The 24,578-nt window shown below is 40.4% G+C and overlaps 2 protein-coding genes across 2 annotated transcripts in view; one reads left to right on the forward strand and one right to left on the reverse strand.

Annotated features, from left to right (window-relative positions):
• Window positions 1-640: 640 nt before the first annotated feature.
• On the forward strand, window positions 641-8,368 carry LOC140134278 (patched domain-containing protein 3-like). Its single transcript, XM_072154861.1, has 4 exons — window positions 641-1,407; window positions 1,993-2,114; window positions 3,758-3,903; window positions 6,361-8,368. The coding sequence occupies exons 1-4, from the start codon at window positions 664-666 to the stop codon at window positions 8,193-8,195; spliced, it is 2,847 nt and encodes a 948-aa protein (XP_072010962.1). The 5' UTR covers window positions 641-663; the 3' UTR covers window positions 8,196-8,368.
• An 8,506-nt stretch (window positions 8,369-16,874) lies between these two features.
• YME1L1 (YME1 like 1 ATPase) overlaps window positions 16,875-24,578 on the reverse strand; it is a 29,670-nt gene continuing 21,966 nt past the window's right edge. The window contains exons 12-19 of the mRNA XM_072154098.1: window positions 23,717-23,779; window positions 22,603-22,715; window positions 22,346-22,501; window positions 20,890-21,041; window positions 20,630-20,756; window positions 20,305-20,378; window positions 19,276-19,362; window positions 16,875-18,524 (exon numbers count right to left, since the gene is read on the reverse strand). Of these exons, the coding sequence (XP_072010199.1) occupies window positions 18,381-18,524; window positions 19,276-19,362; window positions 20,305-20,378; window positions 20,630-20,756; window positions 20,890-21,041; window positions 22,346-22,501; window positions 22,603-22,715; window positions 23,717-23,779 (916 nt within the window). The 3' untranslated portion in view covers window positions 16,875-18,380. The remainder of the gene's footprint in view (window positions 18,525-19,275; window positions 19,363-20,304; window positions 20,379-20,629; window positions 20,757-20,889; window positions 21,042-22,345; window positions 22,502-22,602; window positions 22,716-23,716; window positions 23,780-24,578) is intronic.

Here is a 24,578-nt window from a genome sequence, read left to right on the forward strand (position 1 = left end):
TACCCCTGGTGCTTATTCTCCGCTGTCCACAGAGAATCAGAATATATTATATAATAGAGTTTATACAGTTATCCTGGGTATTTATCGTGCTTTATTTTAACCCACAAAACAGAAATCTCCGCAAAAGTGTGTACGATTTAAAAAAATAAAATAAAATATATATATATGAATAAAAGGCGGAATTTTGGTATAGTTTATATGTTCCAGATATTCCAATATTAAAAATATTCCATAATTAAAAAAAAAAAAATCTTCTCATAGAAAGTATTCCAAATTTAGCTAATACATCCTCTTCGAAAATTGTAATTGGTTTTAATTGAATCTAAAAATCTACCAAATAAAATAAAAGCTCTCGGTAATTGACAAGAACACATGCTAAGAGATAGTGACATACTTAGATATATTTGCATTGGGTAGGTGGTAAATTGGAAGCTTTCCCGCGGTCATTTGTATCAAACCACAACATGAAAGTAAACATGGAAATGTCAAAAATAATGAATAATTCTGGTTATTAATTTTGCTGTACCATCTGGCTCATTATCTATCATTAGGAGAGGTGTTTTGGGGGGTAGTCAAAGAAGACTATAAATTGGAGCCATGTTAATGTTGGTACTGTATTACCTTGAGGGACTGAAGAACATTGCCAGTCCCTAAACTCTTGCCATGTGCACAGACCAACAGAACATGAGTGGGTGCTATGCAGACTGCTTGGAAAGGCCACTGTCTAGGGGGTTTCGTACTCTGGGTAAACTTATTGCCCGGAATCCTTGGTGTTTTGTTATTATTCCAATTATTCTGTCAGTTGGGTTTGGAGTTGGGTTTTGTTTCCTGGAACGAAGAGAATTCAACAAGTTGGAGGAGCTTTTCACTCCAGAAGGGGGTATAGCAAAGGGTCAGAAGGATTTTATGAAAAAACATTTCCCAATAAATGACTCTGGTCAGTTCTCAGTACAGCGACTGTATACGACGGGCATATTTGCTTCCCTCATCATCGTAAGCACATCCCAGAACATCCTCAATGGAAGCAACTTTGAGGAACTTCGAAGGTTGGATGAGACAGTGAAAAACCTGACCTCAAAGTCTCATCAAAGATTCAGTCAACTATGTGCCCAAGTGGATGGACCCTCCTGCCTCCCGGCTAACCCTTTACTCAACACCATAACCAATAGCACAGAGGATATCCTACTAACATACCCCTTGCTATACAATGGGGAGTATGTTGGACTGTACATTGGAGGTGTGACCCTTGGTCCTGGTCGGCACGTGCTGAAAGCCCAAGCACTCCGGTTCTTATATTTCCTGAAAGATGATAATGAAAAAATCCAAAATTTCAGCTTGGAATGGCTGGAGAACTTCATGGACGATCTTCCACAAGAGATTGAAAAATTACATCTAAAATCATTGAAGGTAAGTCAAGGTATTGTGGTATTAAGTCAAGGAATTAAAAATGATATCAGATGTGGTAAACTACTCCTTTATAATGGTGGGATGTGTACATGGCTTTCTAAAGAAATATGTCCCATATTTCCATATCACACCCATGTAGGTTTATTTTTATAGTCCTAAACAACCCCTTTTAAGAGACCTCTACCACCAGGATGAAGGATTGTAAACCAAGCACACTAACATACTGGTGTGTGCTCTCTATGGCCAGATCAGCTCTTCTCTTATGGCTTTGTTTTTACAAAAAAAAAAGAAGCTTTTATAATGATGCAAATGAGCCTCAGGGGCTCCAGGCTCTATAGGTGTTAATGAAGCCTGGATCTCATTTGCATAATTTTGAAAGCCTTTAAAAAAAAACAAAAAACAGGGCATAAGAAGCTAGGAGAAGAGCAGATCCTGCCAGAGGGGACACACACCAGTATGTCAGTGTGCTTGGTTTACAATCCTTTATCCTGGTGGTAGATGTGCTTTAAGGTTTTCTGTAAATTATAAATAGAAAATATAAATGATTGCAAATGATAAAATATATCCTCTATCCACCACATGCAGGTTTATCACTGGACATCTATATCCCTACAAAAGGAATATGATGAAAGCCCAAGACGGGCCATCCCTTTGTTCTCCATCACCTATGCTGTGACCATATTGTTCTCGATCCTTTCTTGTGTCAGGTAAGTATCTTCCAGAGACACTCTGGCTATTACTGGTATTGTAGTAGTATAGCATCATTTTCTTTTTTACAGAAGTTTTTTTTCTGTACTTTTTCTTAGTACTGGAGTTTGTATGAAGTAAGTCTGATACAATTTATGTTAAAGAGGATTTAAAGTGCCATTTACATGTAGCAGAGCAAATCCCTGTGAATTGTAGGATATACAGTGAATACCGGAATCATTACCCTGACCCTTTTTATACAAATAAACCCTTTTCTAGTGAAAATGTTTTTTTTTGTTTGTTTTTTTTAACTTTCCATCTTCCAAACTCCATAACTTTTTTATTTCTTTGTTCACAGACCTGTAGGAAAATATAAGACCCAAATAGCACCATTTAAGGGATCCTGTCACCAGATTTTACCCCACTAAATTACCAAACCTCTCAGTTAGGGGAGGAAATGTCCTTTCTAGAATTCCCATTTACCTGTTTACCTATAACAAATCAAGGCAAATATGACTCTTCTCACCCCATTTTCACATAACGAAGAATAACACTTTGTGCACTTTTCGAAAAGTTTGTTTTACGCTGCAGCATTTACGGAATTAGTCAAATATTTTTTTATTTTAATTATTTTTTACGCATTTTCAGACAGTGGGATGCCTAAAATATATCCTTTGTATATTTCGATTTATTGTATATTATATTTTTATGTATTGCTATCTGTGTTCTAAGAAATAATCTGAATATTTACGCTTTATTTTTCAAAAACTTTTACAAAAAGTTTCTCTTTTTTGAATAAGGTTTTTTGATTGTTTTTTTTTTAATGAGGATCTATAAGGGAAATTGTTTTTAGCTTATACGGCACGCAAGGCAAAATACATAAGAAAAAGAAGGTGCAAATAGCATTTAACCCTTTGAGGACCAGGAAATTTTAGGTTTTTATTTGCACTTCCATTTTTCAATGCCCATCTTTAAAAATCCATAACTTTTTTTTTTCCGTTTTTAGAGCCGTATGAGGACTTGTTTTCTGCCTCACAAATTGTACTTCCTAGTGACGGCATTTTCTATTCCATGCCGGTTACTGGGAAGCTGGAAAAAAAACACATTTGAGACTTTTTCTTGTGGACACAGTTTTTACAGTTTTCACAAATGACCCCTTTTCTTTATTCTTTGTGTCGGGATGATTGCAGGAATATTTATATGGGTTTTTTAGAATTTATATTGGTTTTTATAATTTAAAAAAAAAATTTGAACCATTTGTACAAAAAAATGTCTTCATTTTATCATATACTGATGCCAATAACTTTTTCCTACCTGTCATCTGGCTTTACAGGCTGTTACATTGTCTCACTGCCCAAGTGTTGATGAAGCAGGGGGAAGGGTAACACAGTGTAACAGCCTGTAAGGCCAGATCACCCCCCAGGTCCATTAACATAAGTCTAAAAGTTGATATTAGAAGGAAGGAGGCAATGGATAACAAATATAAGGAGATTACCACAGTCACGATGCCTGGGTCTATGAGTAATGTCCCTGGTTTATCAGGATGGATTTTGGTGGTAGATTTCCTTTAAACAATGGTCAACTAATGATGATATTGAAACAAGCATAAAAAAAAATCACAAATATAAATATATATATATTTTTTGCTTTTGTTTTACTTTAGTCTGGACAATGTAAGAAATAAAATCTGGTTGACTACACTTGGTGTGATATCACCTGGATTAGCCATATTGACCAGCTTCGGGTTACTTTTGCTATGTGGAGTACCATTTTCAAGAACAGTAGCAAATGCACCTTTTCTTATTCTTGGTAAGAAAATTGTTTGTATTTGTACAAATCTATGTTTACAGCAAAATATTTGAAAGGGATTGTCCACAGGGATATAACTACAGGGGTTGCAGCCATAGCAGGGCTATGGGACCCACAGTGTCAGGGGGCCCCGGCATCCCGCCTGACTCAAGAATGGAGGATGTGCACCATAATATATACTTAACATAAATGTGATGTATATATGCTGTATCTGTGATGTGTATATGCTGTATGGTGTTTATGGTGTCTGTGTATATTGTATGTGAGTATATATGCTGTATGTTTGTATATGGCACTGTATGTGTGTGTGTATATGCTCTATATGTGTTGCGCATTAGTGTATACATGTTTGATTGTAACTTGCATGTGTTTGTATACAAATATATATATTTTATAACAGGAAAGGAGGGGCCCCGTAAAGAAGCCTGCTATGGGCCCTTCCTCTCCTAGTTAAAGGGGTATTCTCGTCTGGGCACTCACATTCAGTTTCACTAATCTGCCATATATAAACATTTCTTCAATTGGATGTTATTAAAAAAAATGTTCCTGTGTGAAGATAATTTCTCATAAATGTAGTGATTTGGTCCCTTAGAAACCAAATGGCTTCCTCGGATACGACCACGTCACACTCTGGCAGAGGTGGCCAGACTTACGCTATAGAGTGCTGCCGGACCACCAGGATTCAGCGTTCGTTACCACAGGACGGCTGTGGGACATGCAGTTACTCCCGGACATTTTATATACAAAACCTTTTTGTTTATTTGTGCAATCCCTCCAGCAGAGGTGGCCGTATCCGAGGAAGCCATCTCGTTTCTAAGGGACCAAATCACTACATTTATGAGAAATTATCTTCACACAGGAACATTTTTTTTAATAACATCTAATTGAAGAAATGTTTATATATGGCAGATTTATCAAACTGAATGTGAATGCCCAGATGAGAATACCCCTTTAAGCCACTGATTGTCCAATTTTTAAAAATGTTCTCTTTATTAATAGTGGCAAGCGGCCTCTTTCCGGCAGCCTCACTTACCTAGCCGCGCTCCAGCGACAGTCTCCTCTCTTCAGTGTGTGCGTTCCCAGCTCCTAGGGCGCGCGTGCGCCGGCCATCTGAAATTTGAAGGGGCAGGGCACCACTTATCTTTGTACTTCTATGCCTAAGAGAAACTGTATTCCAAGCCCCTTGTGGTTATCCTTATTTCCCGTTGGAACCGTGATTACATTCCTCACTCCGATCCCGTGCTGCATGTCCTGACCTACCGCTACGTCCCCCAACTCTGATCCTGTGCTGCCTGTCTTGACCTCCTGCAAGTCCCCGACCACCCTGTGGTTGGGGACAGGCAGGAGGCAGGCACCGTGGACTACTCCTTGGCCGCCACTGTGGAAAAAGTCGGCACCTGTGGAACGACCTGGTGGTACCACACCGTTGCAAGTCCACTTAGACTCCGGTCCAAGTTGTCGGCTTACGTCATCGTCCGTGGTGGTGCAGCAGAGGTTCTTTACTCCTCTACAGTTTCCAGTGGGGGGAAGAAAAAAGACAGATAGGTGGGGAAAGAAGCATTTTAGCAAAGTTTCCAATAATTGCTTTGCACATTGGTTTGTGCAAAAGTCGTAAAGAATTTGATAACCAAATGAGCTTCATAAGGATTTATACTAATGACAAATTATAAAACTTTTTGGACACCATGCAGAGCTGGGAAATAATTACTTTTATATCAGCACCTGGTCCCATAGTTCGCTTTTTACATGTCTACTTTTCAGACACCCCATCTATGGACAATAAACATAAATATGCATTGTAGTTTCTTTGTAAGTTCATAAAATGTTATTGTATAATTTGCTGAGGGAAATTATAAGGATCTAGTAATACCCTAATTTGTTCAGCCCAAGACTTCTCAAAATGATCCCAAATAATCTTAATTAGTATCTAAAGTCAAAGGGAATTTATCACAGGCTGACGCTTCCTATCGGCTTGGTTCTCCCCTGCCCCTTTGGTCCTTTCGGATATATCTTGATAGCCTCGTCATACATCAGATGCTCAGACGCTCAACCCCACTTCTGGCAATTCTATGCCAGGTCCATCCTGGTTTAGAATTGAGCTATAACGTGTAACCTGTGCCAGGAACTAGCTATAGCTTGTGCGCAGGCACAGGACAGGAACACCCTGTACTGGCCCACTCTGCAACTTGGGACAGCCTCCTTTATGCCTCTCCCGCCCACTTGGTTCTGTAAGTGGGGAAATAGTTATAATTCCTGGCCGTTTGCCAGGAATTATAACTTTATCAAGGCTTCAATGCCAGTACAAGCCTTGATAAATGGCTTGTAAATGGCGTGTATAAACCTTTGGATATTGAAGGTATGACATATATTTATTAGATACACAATACAAGTTTTCTTGTTTTGGTTAATAATGGATTAAATAATGCAGAAGTTGCTTTCAATTCTTTCTTGTCATAGGAGTCGGGATGGACAACATGTTCATCATCATCTCCTGCTGGCAGCAAACGAAGGTGACCAGTACACTTGAAGAACGTATGGCGGACACCTACCAAGAGGCAGCGGTTTCCATTACCATCACTACTCTCACTGATGTCCTCGCGTTCTACATTGGTATAATGAACCACTACCCCTCCGTGCAGTCATTCTGCATCTACACTGGAACTGCCCTGGTCTTCTGCTATATCTACTGCATAACTTTCTTTGGAGCGATATTGGCTTTGAATGGGATACATGAAAATAATAAGAGACATTGGTTAATTTGTATGAAAGTGAATGACAAAAAGGATGATAGAAGGAGTGTCTTGTATAATATCTGTTGCGTTGGTGGCTCATACGACCCAAAACGGGAGACTGAAACTGAACATCCAATTACGGTATTCTTTTATAAATATTATGGCCCATTTCTTACAAAACCATTGACAAAGGTGCTAGTGTTACTCATGTATCTGGGATATTTATCTGCCAGCATTTACGGATGTTTTCACATACAAGATGGAATTGATATTCGAGATTTGACTGATGCCAATTCCCCATTGACCAAATTTTATGATGCAGAAGCTTTATATTTTTCTAAGTATGGTCCAACAATAATGGTGGTTGTGACTAATGATGCAAATTACTGGGATATACAGACTAGGGAGATCATTGAGGCTTGTATCCAGGAGTTAGAGAAGAACCATCATATAGCCAAGGAATACACAGTGTCTTGGTTGAGGACGTTCGAGAGAATAGCTAGGGAGGAAAATCTGAACATAACCACTAGGGAGAATTTCATGAAACACTTAAATCGAATCTATGTAAATTTTCCAGAATTTAGACAGGACATCAAAACTGATGGCCATGCCATTAAGACATCCAGGTTCTTCATCCAGGCTGTTAATATAGTCACCGTGGATGATGGTAAAAGTATGCTATCCCACTTACGTGATGTCACGGACAATTGCAATGTTGAAGTATTTGTCTATCACCCCTTGTTCATTTACTTGGACCAGTATGTTATGATCATCCAAAACACAATCCAAAATATCTTAGTGGCCACAGTGGTCATGGTGGTCATATCAGTCCTGTTCATACCAGACCCATTGTGCTCCTTGTGGGTGGCTTTTGTAATTGCATCAGTTATAGTTGGTGTGACCGGCTTCATGTTCTTCTGGAAAGTCAACCTGGATTCTATCTCCATGATAAATCTTGTGATCTGTATTGGGTTTTCAGTAGACTTTTCAGCTCATATCATATATGCGAGTGTCTCTAACCGGAAGCTGAATGCAAATGAGAGAGTGATTGATGCCCTACATGTCCTGGGCTACCCTATTGTTCAAGGGGCTCTTTCGACAATTTTAGGAATTGCTGCACTTTCTGCAGCACAAAGCTACATATTTAGAAGCTTTTTCAAGATCATGTTCCTGGTCATGACATTCGGGGCACTTCATGGGTTGTTGTTTATTCCTGTGTTTTTGATGACAGTAGGAGCGTGTAGAAAAACAGGGAATGGCAAAGTAGATCTTAAACATAAGGAAACAGAAGATACAGATAAGAATCCAAAAGATTTGTCACCTGCCGTTATTTACAAAGTTCATCCTTTAGCGTCAGATATCCAAATGAGAAGACCAGAGATGAGTTTGCCAGGATATGCCATTTCGACATCCAATGTGAAGGACTACAGTAGTCTCGATGGGAATTGCTACTGTATGAATTGGCAGGGAAGTTTTTACTCTGTTCTTCATCCAGATGTCAAACCAAAATGTGATGATAATGCAAACAAATTTGTAGAATATAGAAGGAGAATGCTTTAAGTTTACCTGGAACCTGGATACAACGAGGACTGCAAATAAGGCTTAAAAAACCCAAAAGCAAATCTGATGCATCCAACTTGCATTATGTTGAGTTCAGTTCCGAGTGTTCGGGCCGGACATGCCAGTGAGCACACTATGCAAGTTGGTTGCATCAGACTTGCTTGTTGGTTTTTGGTCTAAGAGTCATTGAGGGATACCAAAATGTACACAGTAGCTTCTTAAGCCAAAAACTACACAAATTTGTACAATTGTGTTAATGTTTTCTAAGATTTGGGTACGAACATAGTTCATAGCTGGCATTAGTTTGGTTAGATTTTATGGCTGGCTTGATGGCCCCACCCGATGGTGCACCATACACTATAATCCCATCGCAAATAGTAGGAGACATTGGCGTAAATTATCCAAATAAAATGCTTAATGTTCAAAGAGGAAACAAAGGACTTATTTTGAATCACACTACATAACAGTAAAAAAAAGGAACTAACCTAAATTTCTAAATCAAAAGTAGAAGTTCATTCTTTCTCCACTTAGCAGGCTCTTTTCCAACTCCCCATATACACACAGATATTGAACTCTTGTATTTAGTGCTTTATTCAGACGGGTCTGTTTTCCCACGGGCAGCACATTAATGTGTCTCAGAGAGAGTGAGATCTGGAGCATTAAAGGTGTTTTCCTAGAAAACAAGTTGCTGATCGGTGGGGGTCTCAGTGATGAGACCCCCCACAGATCACGAGAATTTTTCGGACCCCTCGTCGTTCCCTGAGATGAGCGGAGAAGATGCCCGCACATGTCCATTCTGCTCCATTCATCTCTATAGAGCTGACGCAGATTGAAGTCTGCTCCGTTCATCTCGAGGAGCGAAGAGGGGTCAGATGCAGGTACCCGTACCCCACATTCTCGTAATCTGTGGGGGTCTCATCACTGAGACCCCCACCGGATCAGCAAGTTAGCCCCCATGCTTTGGATCTGGCCTACTTTGTTTGGTGGGAAAAGCCCTTTAAAGATTATCTCAACTTCCTTTGTGCAGTGCATGGTAAAAGCTTGTCTCCACTCATCTGCTCAGAGATGACTCAGAATTAGAATAATTTTGTTTTTATTTAAATGTTGAAATGGCCAATGATTTGATGTCACTTTTTATGTCTATTGTGTATTCTATGGAATTAAATCTGTGATAATGTCACTGTTATGTTTGCCAGGGTTAAAAATGGTAGAAATAAACATGTTATATTGGCAACTGGTCTCCATTGCTATTCACTTTTTCTCCTGACCTAAAATATTCCCTAGTTTATCATCCCAAACAGCCCCCTATGGATTTATTAGATACAGCCCCATCACCCCCCATGGATTCTTTATGTACAGCCGGCCCTGTCAGCAAGTAATACACATATTAACCTTTACTTTCATACTGTGAATAATGTATTAATATTCCAGGATTGTATCTGGACTTTTCACACTGGGGATAACTTAAGTGTGAGATCTCACAGCACATCACCTCTTCTCTGCTGTGTGTCTCTGCTTTAGCTGGCTTCCGGTTAGATATTAAGTGGAGGGGCTGGGGAGCAGTTTGAATGCAGAGATCAAAGACCCCGACAGTGTGAGGACACTCCCCCAGTTCTCAAAGTCCAGCTACAATCCTGGAATATAAATCAATCTTTAGTTTTCTCCCTGTTGTTACCAGGGCAGCACTCCAATCCTGCAGGGGTGATGCCTTAGTTGTATACAGCGTGTGATCAATGGGGTCAGTCGTTGATATGTATACAGAGGCATAATCACACATATAATTTAGGATACTGTATATATGTATATAGGGATTAGGAATTGGTCCTGGTGCTGTATTTCTGTATGAAGCTCGGTTCTAGTACTGTACTTATGTATTGAAATCTATACTGGTGCTGTATTTATGTACTAAGCTTTGTGCTGGTGAAGTATATATGTACTTTTATATTCTTTTATAAATATTCTTGACAGGCACAATATTATAATTTGAAGGACACCGTACATTTTAATTAAAGGGAGGACACTGTATATGTAAGAATACACAGTGCCGGATACACTATAATCCATACATAAATGCATGTCTCATTTTTATTTCTAAAATTGGGTTGCATTGTATATATTTTAATCACCCAGGGGGGGATGGATTTTGTGAGATTCACCCTGTACAACAGTTTACCTAAAAACTGCCCAACCCCCCCCCACCTTTGTAAAATTATTATGCAACCACTGAATGATTTTAAAGGGCATCTACCACCAGGATGAACGTCAGTATGCAAATATGCCTGAGGGGCTCCAGGCTCCATAGGTGTTAATGGAGCTTGGAGCCCTTCAGGCTCATTTGCATACAGTCTTTCATCTTTGTGGTAGATTTAAGGGTGTCCACCGTCCATTACCATAGAATTCAAAGGAGAAAGTCTGTGATGTGCTGATTAGTTGAAGATCAGGAATATGGATGATTATGGGTGATGACATTTATTCAGCAGACGGTGATAACACACTGTATAATTAATGATCAATAACTCCTCATTAATTTCTTCTATGTCACCTCTACCATTTAATAAGTAAAAGATTTATAAAATAATTTGCTCATGACAAATACAATTATTATTTTTTTTTTATCCATCAAAGATTTTTGTTAAAATAAACAACTGAGCCGTGAAATGCGCTGAGCGGAAGATGGGAAAGTCAACAGGTTAATGATGGCGACAGATTTATGTAGTGTGATAATAGATTACCGTCATCATAAAACTTTACACACCGTGATAAGAGGTTTCATTTCACATCATGATGTCATCAACATTTATTACAAATGAAAAAAAAAAAAATTCTAATTTACCACATACCATATATACACGAGTATAAGCCGACCCGAGTATAAGCCGAGGATGGGAAATGTATAGGTCAAGTTCTCCCCAGTAGTATATAGCCAGCTCCCTGTTGTATACAGCCTGCCAGCCCCCTGTAGTATATAGCCTGCCACCCCGCTGAGGTATATAACTGGTCCCCTGTAGTATATAGCCTGCCAGCCCCCTGTAGTATATAGCCTGCCAACCCCCGCCCCCAATATAATGCCTGTACAAAAAAATCAGACAGTGTACTCACCTTCTGACGCCCCATCGGCAGATCCTCTTCTATTCAGCGATGATGGTTTTTCAGCTGTGAGATTTACAACGTCGCATCCCCACAACGTTGTAAGGACGCATCGGGGGGATTCCGATGTAACCCAATGTTTGCTTATACAGTGGGGTACATCACCTAGCAACCCCACTAGGGAAAGGGCAGGACTCTCTAAGCAGACATTTCACGATCCCTCTAGCGAGAGGAGATGCTGTACTGACAATGTGCTTAGATTTTCAGGGTACAGGGTTTATCTACACTTTTATTTAGCTTCTAAACATTCTACTAGTATCTGACACATAGAAGGAGGAGATGAGACAGATCAGAGATGAGATCCATTAGATGCCTATTACGCACAATGTCAGCTTTCCTACATCTCTGATATTCCACAACACACTAGATCTCCTGTATCTTCCTGCTGTGCCTCCCCAGATAAAGAACTTATCCGTCTGTAGCTTGTAGTTCTCCTCATGCTGCTGCCAGCAGAACTCAGATTCAGTATATCAGTGAGTGAGCTCCGTCCTGGACTGCAGGCTACAGTGCAGGGAGCAGAGACAGAGAGACAAGCTCAGTGATGGCTGACAACCTTAAAGTCACAGGGTCGTGTCTAGGGGCAACTAAAATTGTGTACAGCAGGACTGAAAGAGACAGGTTGAACTTATATCTGTGAAATGCTGTATTTTTGTTAATAAAAGTGACTTAGAGAATGTATTATTTTGTTATCCTTAGTACATATAAGAAACTTGTCTTAGTGGGAGGAATACCCCTTTAAGAATCAGGCACTCAAATTGTCACAATCCATTTGTATGGGGCAGCAAGAATCCATGTTGCAGCCAAATGGAAGCTTCTTGGTAGCGCAAGTCATAGCCAGGGTCAATAAGATGACAACCTTTGAAAAGATTTTAGCAATAAAAATGAGAAAATGGAGGCCTTTCACAAAACATGGCAACCAAGAATTGACTACCTACACACCAACCTTTTGTGCTTGGTGTGTCAAAATTCGCCAAAAAACCGAGCATAACTTGGGTGCTGTGTCACCTTTAGAAAAAAAACTAATTTTGTAATAACATGTCCAGCAGCAGCCTCCCTTTACTACTAAAATACCCCTAGCCGCCTCCCTTTACTACTAAAATACCCCTAGCCGCCTCCCTTTACTACTAAAATACCCCTAGCCGCCTCCCTTTACTACTAAAATACCCCTAGCCGCCTCCCTTTACTACTAAAATACCCCTAGCCGCCTCCCTTTACTACTAAAATACCCCTAGCGGCCTCCCTTTACTACTAAAATACCCCTAGCGGCCTCCCTTTACTACTAAAATACCCCTAGCGGCCTCCCTTTACTACTAAAATACCCCTAGCGGCCTCCCTTTACTACTAAAATACCCCTAGCGGCCTCCCTTTACTACTAAAATACCCCTAGCGGCCTCCCTTTACTACTAAAATACCCCTAGCGGCCTCCCTTTACTACTAAAATACCCCTAGCGGCCTCCCTTTACTACTAAAATACCCCTAGCGGCCTCCCTTTACTACTAAAATACCCCTAGCGGCCTCCCTTTACTACTAAAATACCCCTAGCGGCCTCCCTTTACTACTAAAATACCCCTAGCGGCCTCCCTTTACTACTAAAATACCCCTAGCGGCCTCCCTTTACTACTAAAATACCCCTAGCGGCCTCCCTTTACTACTAAAATACCCCTAGCGGCCTCCTTTTACTACTAAAATACCCCTAGCCGCCTCCCTTTACTACTAAAATACCCCTAGCACCCTCCCTTTACTACTAAAATACCCCTAGCACCCTCCCTTTACTACTAAAATACCCCTAGCCGCCTGCCTTTAAATATAATATAATAAACTTATATACTTACCCAGTGATGTCTTCTTCCCTGTAGCTTTACTGGCAGGTCCTTTTGCCCCTTAATATTAGCAAACTATACCTCATGTATGTATCTGATCAAGGGAAGTCACAACAGCCTCCATGGACTTCTACTCCTCCCCATTCTACACAGAGATTTCATGAGATCATACGCAAGCATAGGGTACAGTTTTCAAATGTTGGGGGAGGGAGGGGGTAAAAGGACCTTAGATAATCTCATGTGATGAGGGTGATCTTAAGAGCTGAATGCTGAGAAGACATGGGGAGGACCTGCTAATTCATCAGGAAGGCTGCACCCCCTGCTTACTTAGCATGCATTCAGGGTGAGTCGATTACAAAGTTGATTTTATGGGGATGTTAGAGAAACCATTTTTTTTTTAAATGGCATATAGTGAATAAGGTTCTAAGGGAACCTGTTACTAGCTGCATTTGAGAAATATGGTAACCGTTATGAAATTAGAAAAAAATACATCCAAACAATTAAAATAAATGGAGTGGCAAAATCTACAGTTTGGTACATGCGGAGAAAGAAAGCGCTGGAGAAGTCATCAATGCAAAAAGACCTGGATGCGCACAGCGATTGATGAATAAGAATAATTTCCATGATGAAGGGAAAGCCTTTCACAACAGTGAATCACATTCTCCAGGATGTAGACAACGGGGCTCATTTACTAAGGGCCCCGCGGACCGTACTTTCATCGGACATCCCGACGATTTCCGTTTTGCGCCGCTGGGATGCACACGCAATCGTGCCGGGAGGGGTGGGTCATCAGACGTTCGGCCAAAACGCAGGATTTAAGTTTCAAATTGTGTCGCAACCCATGCACTTACATGCACCGGGAAGAAGGTGAACTCCAGTGGACCTGAGCGGGGAAGAGACACATGCAGGATATCCTGCGCATGATCTTCATGAATCACAGCAGAGTTCATCCTCGTTGGACAGTCCTGATCTGGGGGTCGCGCAGGGACCGGGTAAGTAAATGTGCCACAATGTATACATTTAGACTGCATGAAAGTGAATCCAGAGGGTTCCTAGAACAGCACAAGCCCATCATAAGCCTCAAGATGATAAAGGCTAGGATTGGCTAATAAAGATCTGAAAGTTGAAAGTCTGAACTTCAACGGCATCCGATTTGTTTTGTTCAAAATTCATTGTGGGAATGTACAGAACCAAAACTAGAAAAAAAGTCACAAATTTATGAGCAACCAATTCTTATCCTTTTCTTCAGCAGCAGGAAAAGAAAAATATGAAAACTAAAAAAGCTTAGTTCTATTAAAAAAAAACAAAAAAAAAAAAAAACACATACTGTGGCTGTAGAAATACGTTAGTCACAGAAATTCAAGGCAGAAAAAAGAGGGATGGGGGGGGGGGGGTAATGTACGGACTTGAATAGTGTAAGAGACAGGTGAGTGCCCACCGCCAACTCGACACCCGACCATTCTCATGGCCACTTCCTGCTCTGATACATTGTGTTCTATGCAAAGAACCCCGGATAACATTTAGATGAAGAATAGATGAGAAAAGTCCCAAATTTGCCACAAACGTCCCAAATTTTTAGCAACAATAATGGAAAGTTCAGCCTGCCCCAAAAGGGGTGGGGTCTGAAAGGAATTTAAAGGGGTTGTAACAACTTCGATAGACCTTCCCCCTCCTGTGGATAGGGAATATCCAATTGCTAATCAAGAGAAGGTACCCCCCCCCCCCAATTCACAAGAATAGGGGACCCATTCTCACTAATTGAATACTACGGGAGTGCCAGAAATCTCTGAGCGGAGCATCTGGTATCTCTGGTGCTTCCATTCACTATGAGAGTTTCAGATAAGACGTGTTTGACAATTTCTGATACTCCCTTTGTATTAAAATGGAGCGTCCTTTGAATTACTGGGGGTTCGTTTTTATAACAGTCCCCAACTACCCAGATTGGATTGTTATTCCTTACCCTGTGGATGCAAGATATCAAAGTTAGTACAAAACTTTACTTACCTTAAAGAAAATCTACCATTTGCTTTTATGCATTATGAACCAAACATACCTTGAGTATGCTGTAGCTACACTCATGCAGATCTTCTATTATAAAATGACACCAATGAGGCTTTGGCGCTACCCTCACCCCAATTGTGCACTGCTCCAGCCTTGTCCTGCCCAGTTGAAGCCTAGAACGCTGTATTTACTATGCTGTCCCTGACAGGCAGAAGTAATCAATTGCTGCACCATCCCCCCAGCTGCTGTGTATGAGTCACTCAGCTCAGGATGATTTGTCCTGTCTGGCTAGTTCAGGCAGCTCTTTTATGTACAGCACCCAGCTTTCCCAAGGTCCTGAATTTTAATAGTTTTTTTGAGCAAAATCAGTTGGTTCAGGAATTAAAGATCTGTTTCAGCATTCTCAAGGTATGTTTGGATCACAATTCATAAAAACAAAATGGTAGATTTCCTTTAACCCCTTCCCGACGAGCCCTCTTAGCCGGTAAGGCTTTGCTGCATATTGCAGCAAAGGCATACCGGTAACATCCGCGATCGGTGCTAGCATGGGTGCCGCCATCTTGCCGCAGATCGTCGCTCCCCGATGACGTCACGGGGAGCGGCGATCCGTCGCCATGGTAGCCTCGGGTGTTCCAAATACCCGAGGCTACTTCGTTTTAACCAATTCATTACAATGTGCTAATTGCACATTGTAATGCATGGGCAGTAAAATACACATATACTGCCATATTGCAGTATGGCAGTATATGGTAGGATCGATCAGACAACCTAGGGTTAAAGTACCCTAGGGAGTCTGAAAAATAGTAAAAGTAAAAAAAAAAGTTTAAAAAAATAAATTATAATAAAAAACCCTAAAAATTCAAATCACCCCCCATTCCCTAGAACCGATATAAATAAACAGTAAAAATCATAAACACATTAGGTATCGCCGCGTCCGAAAATGTCCATTCTATCAAAATATAATACCGTTTTTTCACTGCGTTTAACCCCGTAACGGAAAATAGCGTCCAAAGTCAAAAATGGCATTTTTTTGCCATTTTGAAAAATATTTTTTTAAAAAAGTGATCAAAAGGTCGTACAGTCCCAAAAATTATAGCAATGAAAACGGCATCAAAATTCGCAAAAAAATGACACCACCCACAGCTCCGTACACCAAAGTATGAAAAAGTTATTGGTGCCAGAAGATGGCAAAATCCAAGAAAAAAATTTTGTACAGGAGGTTTTAATTTTTTTTAAATGTAAGAAAAAAATTATAAAACCTATACAAATTTGGTATCCACGTGATCGTACCGACCCAAAGAATAAAGTAGACATGTCATTTGGGGCGCTCAATGAAAGACGTAATATCCAAGCCCACAAGAAAACATTGCAAATGAGTTTTTTCACCATTTTCACTGCATTTGGATTTTTTTTCCCGCTTCCCAGTACACTCCATGGAATATTAAATACAGTCACTACGAAGTGCAATTTGTTACGCAGAAAATAAGCCCTCCCACCGCTCTGTACATGGAAAAATAAAAAAAGTTATAGATTTTTGAAGGTGGTGAGTGAAAAATGGAAGTGAAAAAACTAAAAAAGGCCAAGTCGTTAAGGGGTTAAAATTGCCCAAAACAAAGTTGGTACATGTGCATTAAAAAAATCACCCTTTATTTATAACATAATATTTTCAAATATTTCTAAAATGTGAAAAAAAAAAAAAAAAAGACACAACTTTGAACATAAGAACTCAGATTTATTTACATTTTAAATAGGCTTCTTACACCTCAATTTACACAGGTAGGAATATATGTTACATTCCACTTCTGACAGAGTAGTAAGCAGACATCCAGGAGATCCGCCTTACATCAGGGTCACGGGCAGCAGCCGTACGAGAGCACCGCATACAGTAATAACCACACAAGAAATATATCATAGCCCTAAAATGTCACCAGCACTCATGATAAAATGCAACCGCGCCACTTCTCACATTGTTACCTAAAATAGTTTCATGCTCTGAGCTGTATGTACAGTGGAGCATTGGCAGGAAGTCAAAGGGGGGAAACCTCCCTTTTTTTTTTTACTTGTTTTTTTGGGGGGGAAGGAACAGAAATCAGACAGCGCCGTTTCCTTTTTAGTGGCAGAGCAGAGAAATTGCAAATGAGATTTCCAAATAGAAACTAATCTGCAGAACGTGGTCAATATTAACAGTCCTTAACTCAAAGATTCTCAAGAGCCACACACAGAAAGGGCCCATATGTAGGTCACGTAAAGGAAAGCCTTCAATCAATGTGACTTTTCAAAAAAAAAAGGACTATTTTATTATCAAATAATCCATTTCCAACTGAACACAAGTGGATACGATTGTCATCAAGGTCGTATTGTCTCCAGACGCAATTTTTACGGCGGGTCTATCATTAATGGGTTATTCCGGCTTCTGTAAATAATAGAGGTTACTCATTTCGGACAATCCCTGGATCCTTTGAAGAAAGGTTGGTAAAATTTTCTACGTCTGGGACCCCAAGAGATCAGATCAGCTGTGAGCAAACATGAATTTTAGTGTTCTATTCCCCTGCAGCGCCCCTACAGGAGAAACTGTGCTTTACACGGCATCTACTTAAATTCACATAATGCAGGACAACACAGGTCCTCCGGGGCGAGAGGCATTCTCTGGATCCTGAACAGATAAATCGCTGAATTCCTTATCAGTGTATTAAAAACATGAGTTCTGATCTAGTTGATCTTTGTATAATTAAGGTAAAAAAATTAACACAATATTAAATTATCCAGACCCATGTCACCTGGTACATTCACCTTGAGGATCTCTCGGCCGCTCTTCTGGTTTGAGACCTTCAAGTCCTTGCAGGTTATAAGCAGTGCAGCCGGTGAATAGTACAATACACATATATCAGCAGCAGCGACTCAAGCACCAAGAGGCTATGACATGTGAACGGTGGAAGGACCTGTACAGAGGTGAGAAATGGCGCCAGATACTGCATGACATATATACACATGAGGTCCCATCCACTTCTGCCGGACACCCACCTCTATATTCAATGTGCTGCCTATTTCAATAAAAGGTGAAACTGCATACGCAAGAGAAAAAAAAATTGATTTTTTTTTATATATTCAGCAAATATTTTGGCATTTCTTAAATAAAAAGTAGTATGTAAATATAAAGGAAGAATTATGCAGAGACGATAAAACAAGGAGGCGCTCACAGTCCGTCACACTAGAGATATCATCTGGCGTCCAGTTTCTTGCCCTCCAATACCATCTGAATTTCTTTGGCGTCCAACGTTTCGTACATCAGTAAAGCCTCGGCCAGACTTTTGTGCTCCTTTGCGTGTGTTTTCAGAATGTTTTTTGCTCGTTCATAAGAATCCTGAAACAATATAAATAAGAGTTTTTTTTTTTTTTTTAAATTATACATCTTTATTCAGTCTTCTTATAAAAATACATTTATAAAAAAAAAAACTTTCCACAAAATAAATAAGGGTTAGTAACGCTTTAAGGCTACATTCACACGATGTGTGCCCGCCGTACCGTAGCACAGGGGGCCCACGGCAGCGCACAGGAGAGGAGGAGGGGGTAAGCGCCACCCACCCCCACCCTTCACCATAGCGATGTATGGTGCACGGCGCCGTATTCCGGGGAAAGATGGGACATGTCCCATCTCTCTCCCAGCTACGGAACATTACGGTGCCGCACGTGTGCTGCATTGTACTGCTCCCGTACGACTCGGTGTTCCCATTGCTGTCTATGGGGGCATACATACGCCGTATATACATCGGCCCTATATACGTCCCCCATACGGCTGTGTGAATGTAGCCTAAGATGGACAAGGCACAGTTGAGCAGTAGCAATTCAATGTACATTATCTGAATTGACTAAATTCTTTCACATACTCACTACAAGAGAAAGAAGAAGAAAAAAGCCACAGAGAAGCTGTTATTCTTAATGAAGTATATTACAAAGTTTACTATGCTTTCCTCATATCTCAAATGAATAAAATAATAACTTCCAAGGTTTAGTTATATAAGGATAAACCTATTTAGTAGCAGTACAATCCATGAACAGTCGAAGCCAATGACTATCCTGGATACACTTTGACGCCATAACAAGCACAATCTCACCTTTAACAGCGTTCGGACTTCTTGCTCAATGGCAGCTTGCGTTTCCGGACTCAGTTTCCCAGTGTCTGAATAAGTCATTACCCCCAACTGCAATACATTAGACATCATGATAAATGTATAAATATGTATGAATGCATAAAGTCTACATTTTTAAATGTACAAGGCCTGTATAGAAAAGTGATGGTGTAATGTTGCCTTTACCCTTAGGTGGCGCTGCAGGACAAATGACTGCTCACTGCAAGTTTCCTCCTCATACTACAGATATTAGTTGGGGCATCCATCGGTTTTAATTGGAAATTGCCATAATGTTGTGAACCTAGACTAGACCATGTAATAACACGCCAGATATATAATCCAGCATTAGCCACAGTCATAAATCTGGTACATTTTAAACGACATCTGCTACCAGGATAAGGGATCCCTGGTTTAAAAAATAAATATACAAAAGATTTTATAATTATGCAAATGAGGTTTTAATGGAGCCCAGAGTCCCTCAGGCTCATTTGCATAATTTGAAATGCATTGTATTCTTAAAGAAAACCGGATCTTGCCAGAGAGGGCACACACCAGTAGTATGTCAGCGTGCTTGGTTTACAATCCTTCATCCTGGTGGTAGATTTCCTTTAAAATTATTTAGTCAATGTTTGCAAATTCTGGTTTTGTTAATCTACAGAATGTTCTGTAATGTTGGAAATATCACCACAGGATCAAAAGATACAATCTGGTCTGTTACCATGGAAAATATTTGCAAAGATGCAAAACATTAGATTATTATTTATTGCAGAATTTTTTTTCATTGTATATATTGTATATGCCCAAATAGTGATTTTGCTTGGCAACATATGAATAGACAGCTTGAACGTCCCAAACAGCTCTGCTCCATCCCTTTCACCATAACAATGGAAGTATTGGAGACCATTCAATTAGTTACTCCTTATAAGTCTACTAGCAGGAGAATTTCATGTATGGCAAATACTTTGCTTTCCTTTTGTGTTTACTTATGTATTTACAAAAGATGTAGTTCTGTACCTTGTCACTCATTCCGAATCTTGTCACCATCAGCTTTGCTATCTTTGTTGCACTGTCAAAGTCACTAGAAGCACCTATGGACAAAAGCAGTGATATCAGGTTTGTACAACTGGGGGTGGTGTCATAGCTAGACTTAAAGGGACGCTCCAGTTACAGCCGATTCATTGGATTATACCTTGTGCAGAGCCTGAAGGGAGGAGCAGGACTCCGGGTTCTAGGAATACAATGACAATGAGTCCTGCTCCTCCCCCCCAGGTCCCTGCACCATGTATTATTCAATGAATTAGCTGTGACTGGCGTCCCTTTGACTTCCATAGGAAATTACCTGTAGTTATGTTTTCTGGCCCGAAAATGATTTCCTCAGCTACTCTGCCTCCCATGCTCACGTCCATCTGTGCGAGGAGCTGGGATCTGGTCTCACTCCATCGATCGTTCTCCGGCAACAGAGAGACCTGAAGAAAAAACAAAGTAAAAGTATAATAAACACTTACATGCACATATATATTAGATATTGAGGACAGTGACACAGTGATGTCACAGGAGCCGACTGATCACTTTCCGAGCTGCATATTGTGCAGGACTTACATGACCGAGCGTTGGCCCCCGGGGCATGATGGTGGCTTTGTTAATAGGCATGGCGTCTTTGGTGAAATAGGCAATGATAGCATGCCCTGACTCGTGGTAGGCAGTAATAGTTTTATTCTTATCATCTATTTCCACACTCCTCCTTTCAGGCCCTTCAAAAATAAAAAAGAAAAACACAGATGGTTATGAGACATCTGAAACACAATAGGATTGATCAATTATTGGTTAAAAAGACAAAAAAAAAAATAAAAATCTTACTTTGGTTAATAAAAATCTTATATACCACAGTATGCAAGACCTGCATCAAAATTCTATTTATGGATTCACGATGAGCCTACAAATACTGTGTACATGCTCTTCATGTGACTTGTGATTCTAATTTTCTTGCAGCATTTAAAGGGGTCGCGCAATTTCAGAAAATAAATAAATGTTAATTGTTTGTGTAGTGAGAAGTTGCACAATTTTCCAACATGGTTTCTGTATCAATTCCTCACAATTTTCTAGATCTCTGCTTGCTGTCATTCTATAGGAAGCTTCATTGTTTACTTCCTTGGAATTAAAACCGGTCCCTGGTCATGTGATGTCACACATGTGCACAGCTCGTTATATAACCGGTAATGTGATGTCACGCATGTGCACAGCTCGTTCCATCCCTGGTCATGTGATGTCACACAGGTGCACAGCTTGTTAAATCCTCGGTCATGTGATGGCACACAGGTGCCTAGCTCGTCCTATCCCTGGTCAGGTGATGTCACACAAGTGCACGTCTCGTTAAATGTCCCTGGTCATGTGAGATAACACAGGTGCACAGCTGGTTATATAACCGGTCATGTGATGTCACCCATGTGCACAGCTCGTTCCATCCCTGGTCATGTGATGTCACACAGGTGCACGACTCGTTATATCCCGGTCATGTGATGTCACACGGGTGCACAACTCGTTATATCCCGGTCATGTGATGTCACACGGGTGCACATCTTGTTAGTATAAAATATATTCATCAGTTATGTGTTGTAACGAACCGTGCAGTTGCCTGACCTTGAAGAGTACATATAAAAGTTTCTTAAAAATGACAGCAAGCAGAGATCTAGAAAACCACAAGGAATTCATACAGAAAGTATATTGGAAAATTGTATAACTTTTCATTATACAAACAATATTAACTATTTGCTGAAATGGGAACACCCCTTTATGTTGCATTCTTGGCCAAGCTGCTCACTGCTCCCCTCTCCATAGACTTCTATGTACTGACACATCAGTAAGCTTCTGTCAGTAGAAAGCAGGAAGGATGAGTAAGAAAGTGAGAAATTAAGTAAGTGAAAGGGGAAACATGTACTTGACTACGATAATATATATTGCAGAGTTCAGTGGGGATTGTGTGTGAGCAGGGATTACACCACTGGACGTTCATATATAAAGGTACAAAAAGTAATGCAAGTAAAAGCGCACTACACACCCATGAGTATCTTATCCTTGGCGAACTCCAGCTCCCTCATGGTAACCATCTCTTTCCCATCCACAGCAGCTTTCAGCGCCGCCTGGTTCACAAGATTCTCCAGCTCCGCTCCAGAAAATCCCACGGTGCCCCGAGCAATGATTTCAGCATCCACCGCTAGGACCGCAAGAGAACAGTTATATGATGACAATTTTACTTGTAAAGGTTTATTACTTCAAGTGTATGGAAAAGCTCATGAACCTGACGGGAGAACTTACAGTGGTCATACTTGATTTTGCTGAGATACCATTTCAGGATTTCTGTGCGTCCCTTTACGTCAGGCCGGGGGACGGTCACCTGCATGTCAAAACGACCGGGACGTATTAAGGCACTACACAAAAAGAGATAAACAGGGACAATTGTAAAAAGAGGAGAGAAAGCACTTGTATGAACGCTTATCATCGAGTCATAATGCTGGTAAACATAGTATAACTAATGGCAAGTATGCAGACCCCCAAATAGATCTTTAGAATGAGCATTTAACATGCAGTTTTAGGCAGGTTTTTATGATCATTTTAGCAGGATCAGGGAAATAAACTTCCCTCTTCTAGAAACCGCACCACTCCTGTGCACAGGTTATACACGGTATTGCAGCTCAGCCTCATTCACTTCAACAACAGTACAGGCAGTCCTCAGGTTACATACAAGATAGGTTCTGTAGGTTTGTTCTTAAGTTGAATTTGTATGTAAGTCGAAACTGTATATTTTATCATTGTAATCCCAGCCAGAACTTTTTTGGTCTCTGTGACAACTGGATTTTAAAATTGTTGGATTGTTATAAGAATCAATATTAAGCATAAAGCTTCATTACAGACACCTGTGATAACTGTTACAGCTGATTGTAGCCTAGGAATAAAGTGCAGTAAATTACCAATATCCAGAGGTCCGTCTGTAACTAGGGGTCGTATGTAAGTCGAGTGTTGCAATACTACATGGACAACCCATGGACCCGGTGCAATGTAATTTTCGGAAAAGAACAAGCATAATATACTAATCCTAAACACCTTTTAAAAGCTACATAACCCAAAACACAATATATGATAAGGGAACAGTGCTTAAACAGGACACAAACCTCCATATTAAAAAGACATGTGTGAATCAAGGTAAGAACATTGCCAAGTAATTTTCCACTGTCCTCAAAGAGAATGGACAGAGAGATCATGGAGCCTCCACCAAAGAGGTGAAATGCGGTAACAGGAGGTGATGGGGTCACTGTGCTCAAATCATCACATTTACTCCGATTTTAAGAATAAATCAGGGTGGCAGCATTCAGGACACACAACATAACTAACCAGCATTACAACCCGCCATTACTAAGGACGCAGCACGTACTTATCCAGGGCTTCCGGAAAGTTTGTTGCACCAATGATTATGACTCCTTCATTGGGTTTAAAGCTGAAAACAAAAGACAAAAAGGATCATCACTAAAGAATTAACGTCATCAGACAAACACTGGTAAGTTCTGAGGAAAGAAAGGGTCATCTATGTTCTCTATGTAAGCGCCCAATATATCCTTGTGTATAGACATAAAGAGATCTTTGAGTACGGATCAGTAGATAACTTTGCCCTTCCTCCTGGCTACTCCATGTGTTCCTCCTTGTGTATAGGGAGGACATGTCAATCAAGACATGATGCCCAAATAGACTCCTACTCATAGGAACTAAAGTTGTGGTTTCATTTGTGCCAAGAAGCAGTCCTTCACATCACTTGTGAGCCGGAAGGGCTCATTACCAGAGCCCCTCCTTGCTGTAGATTCACAGGTTGTTACACTGTGCAGGAGCACTTACCCCCTCCCCTTCCACTGTGCAAGATTACAGCAGGCACAGGAAGGGGAGACAGAGTAACAGACTGTGAATCTAATGTACAATAGGGCTCTGGAAACACCCCCACTGCTATTCTGATTCATTAGCATAAATTTTAAAAGTAGATTTTTAGAAGAAATTAGGCCATGGATAACAAATACAAGATAGATAGATCCAGGCACCGTGACTGTAGTTATGAGAAGTGCACTTAGTTTACCATGATGGATTTTGATAAAAGATTTCCTATAGGGTGTTCCTTAATAAGGATATCCCAAGGCTGATCGTTTTATATTATTTATAGATAACGTTTGGAGGTCCCAATTACTGGGCCATGTGAATATAGTCATTGCTAGTCTTTGTGTACAAGTCTCTTTCCTGCTTTGTCCATACAT

Source organism: Engystomops pustulosus, chromosome 5 (genome assembly GCF_040894005.1).
Source record: "Engystomops pustulosus chromosome 5, aEngPut4.maternal, whole genome shotgun sequence".
NCBI lineage: Eukaryota > Metazoa > Chordata > Amphibia > Anura > Leptodactylidae > Engystomops > Engystomops pustulosus.

Coding starts and splice junctions, on each gene's coding strand:
- LOC140134278 (XM_072154861.1), top strand. CDS start 664: ATGTGCACAGACCAACAGAACATGAGTGGGTGCTATGCAGACTGCTTG. Junction 1,408..1,992: donor TACATCTAAAATCATTGAAG/GTAAGTCAAGGT, acceptor CACCACATGCAG/GTTTATCACTGGACATCTAT. Junction 2,115..3,757: donor TCGATCCTTTCTTGTGTCAG/GTAAGTATCTTC, acceptor GTTTTACTTTAG/TCTGGACAATGTAAGAAATA.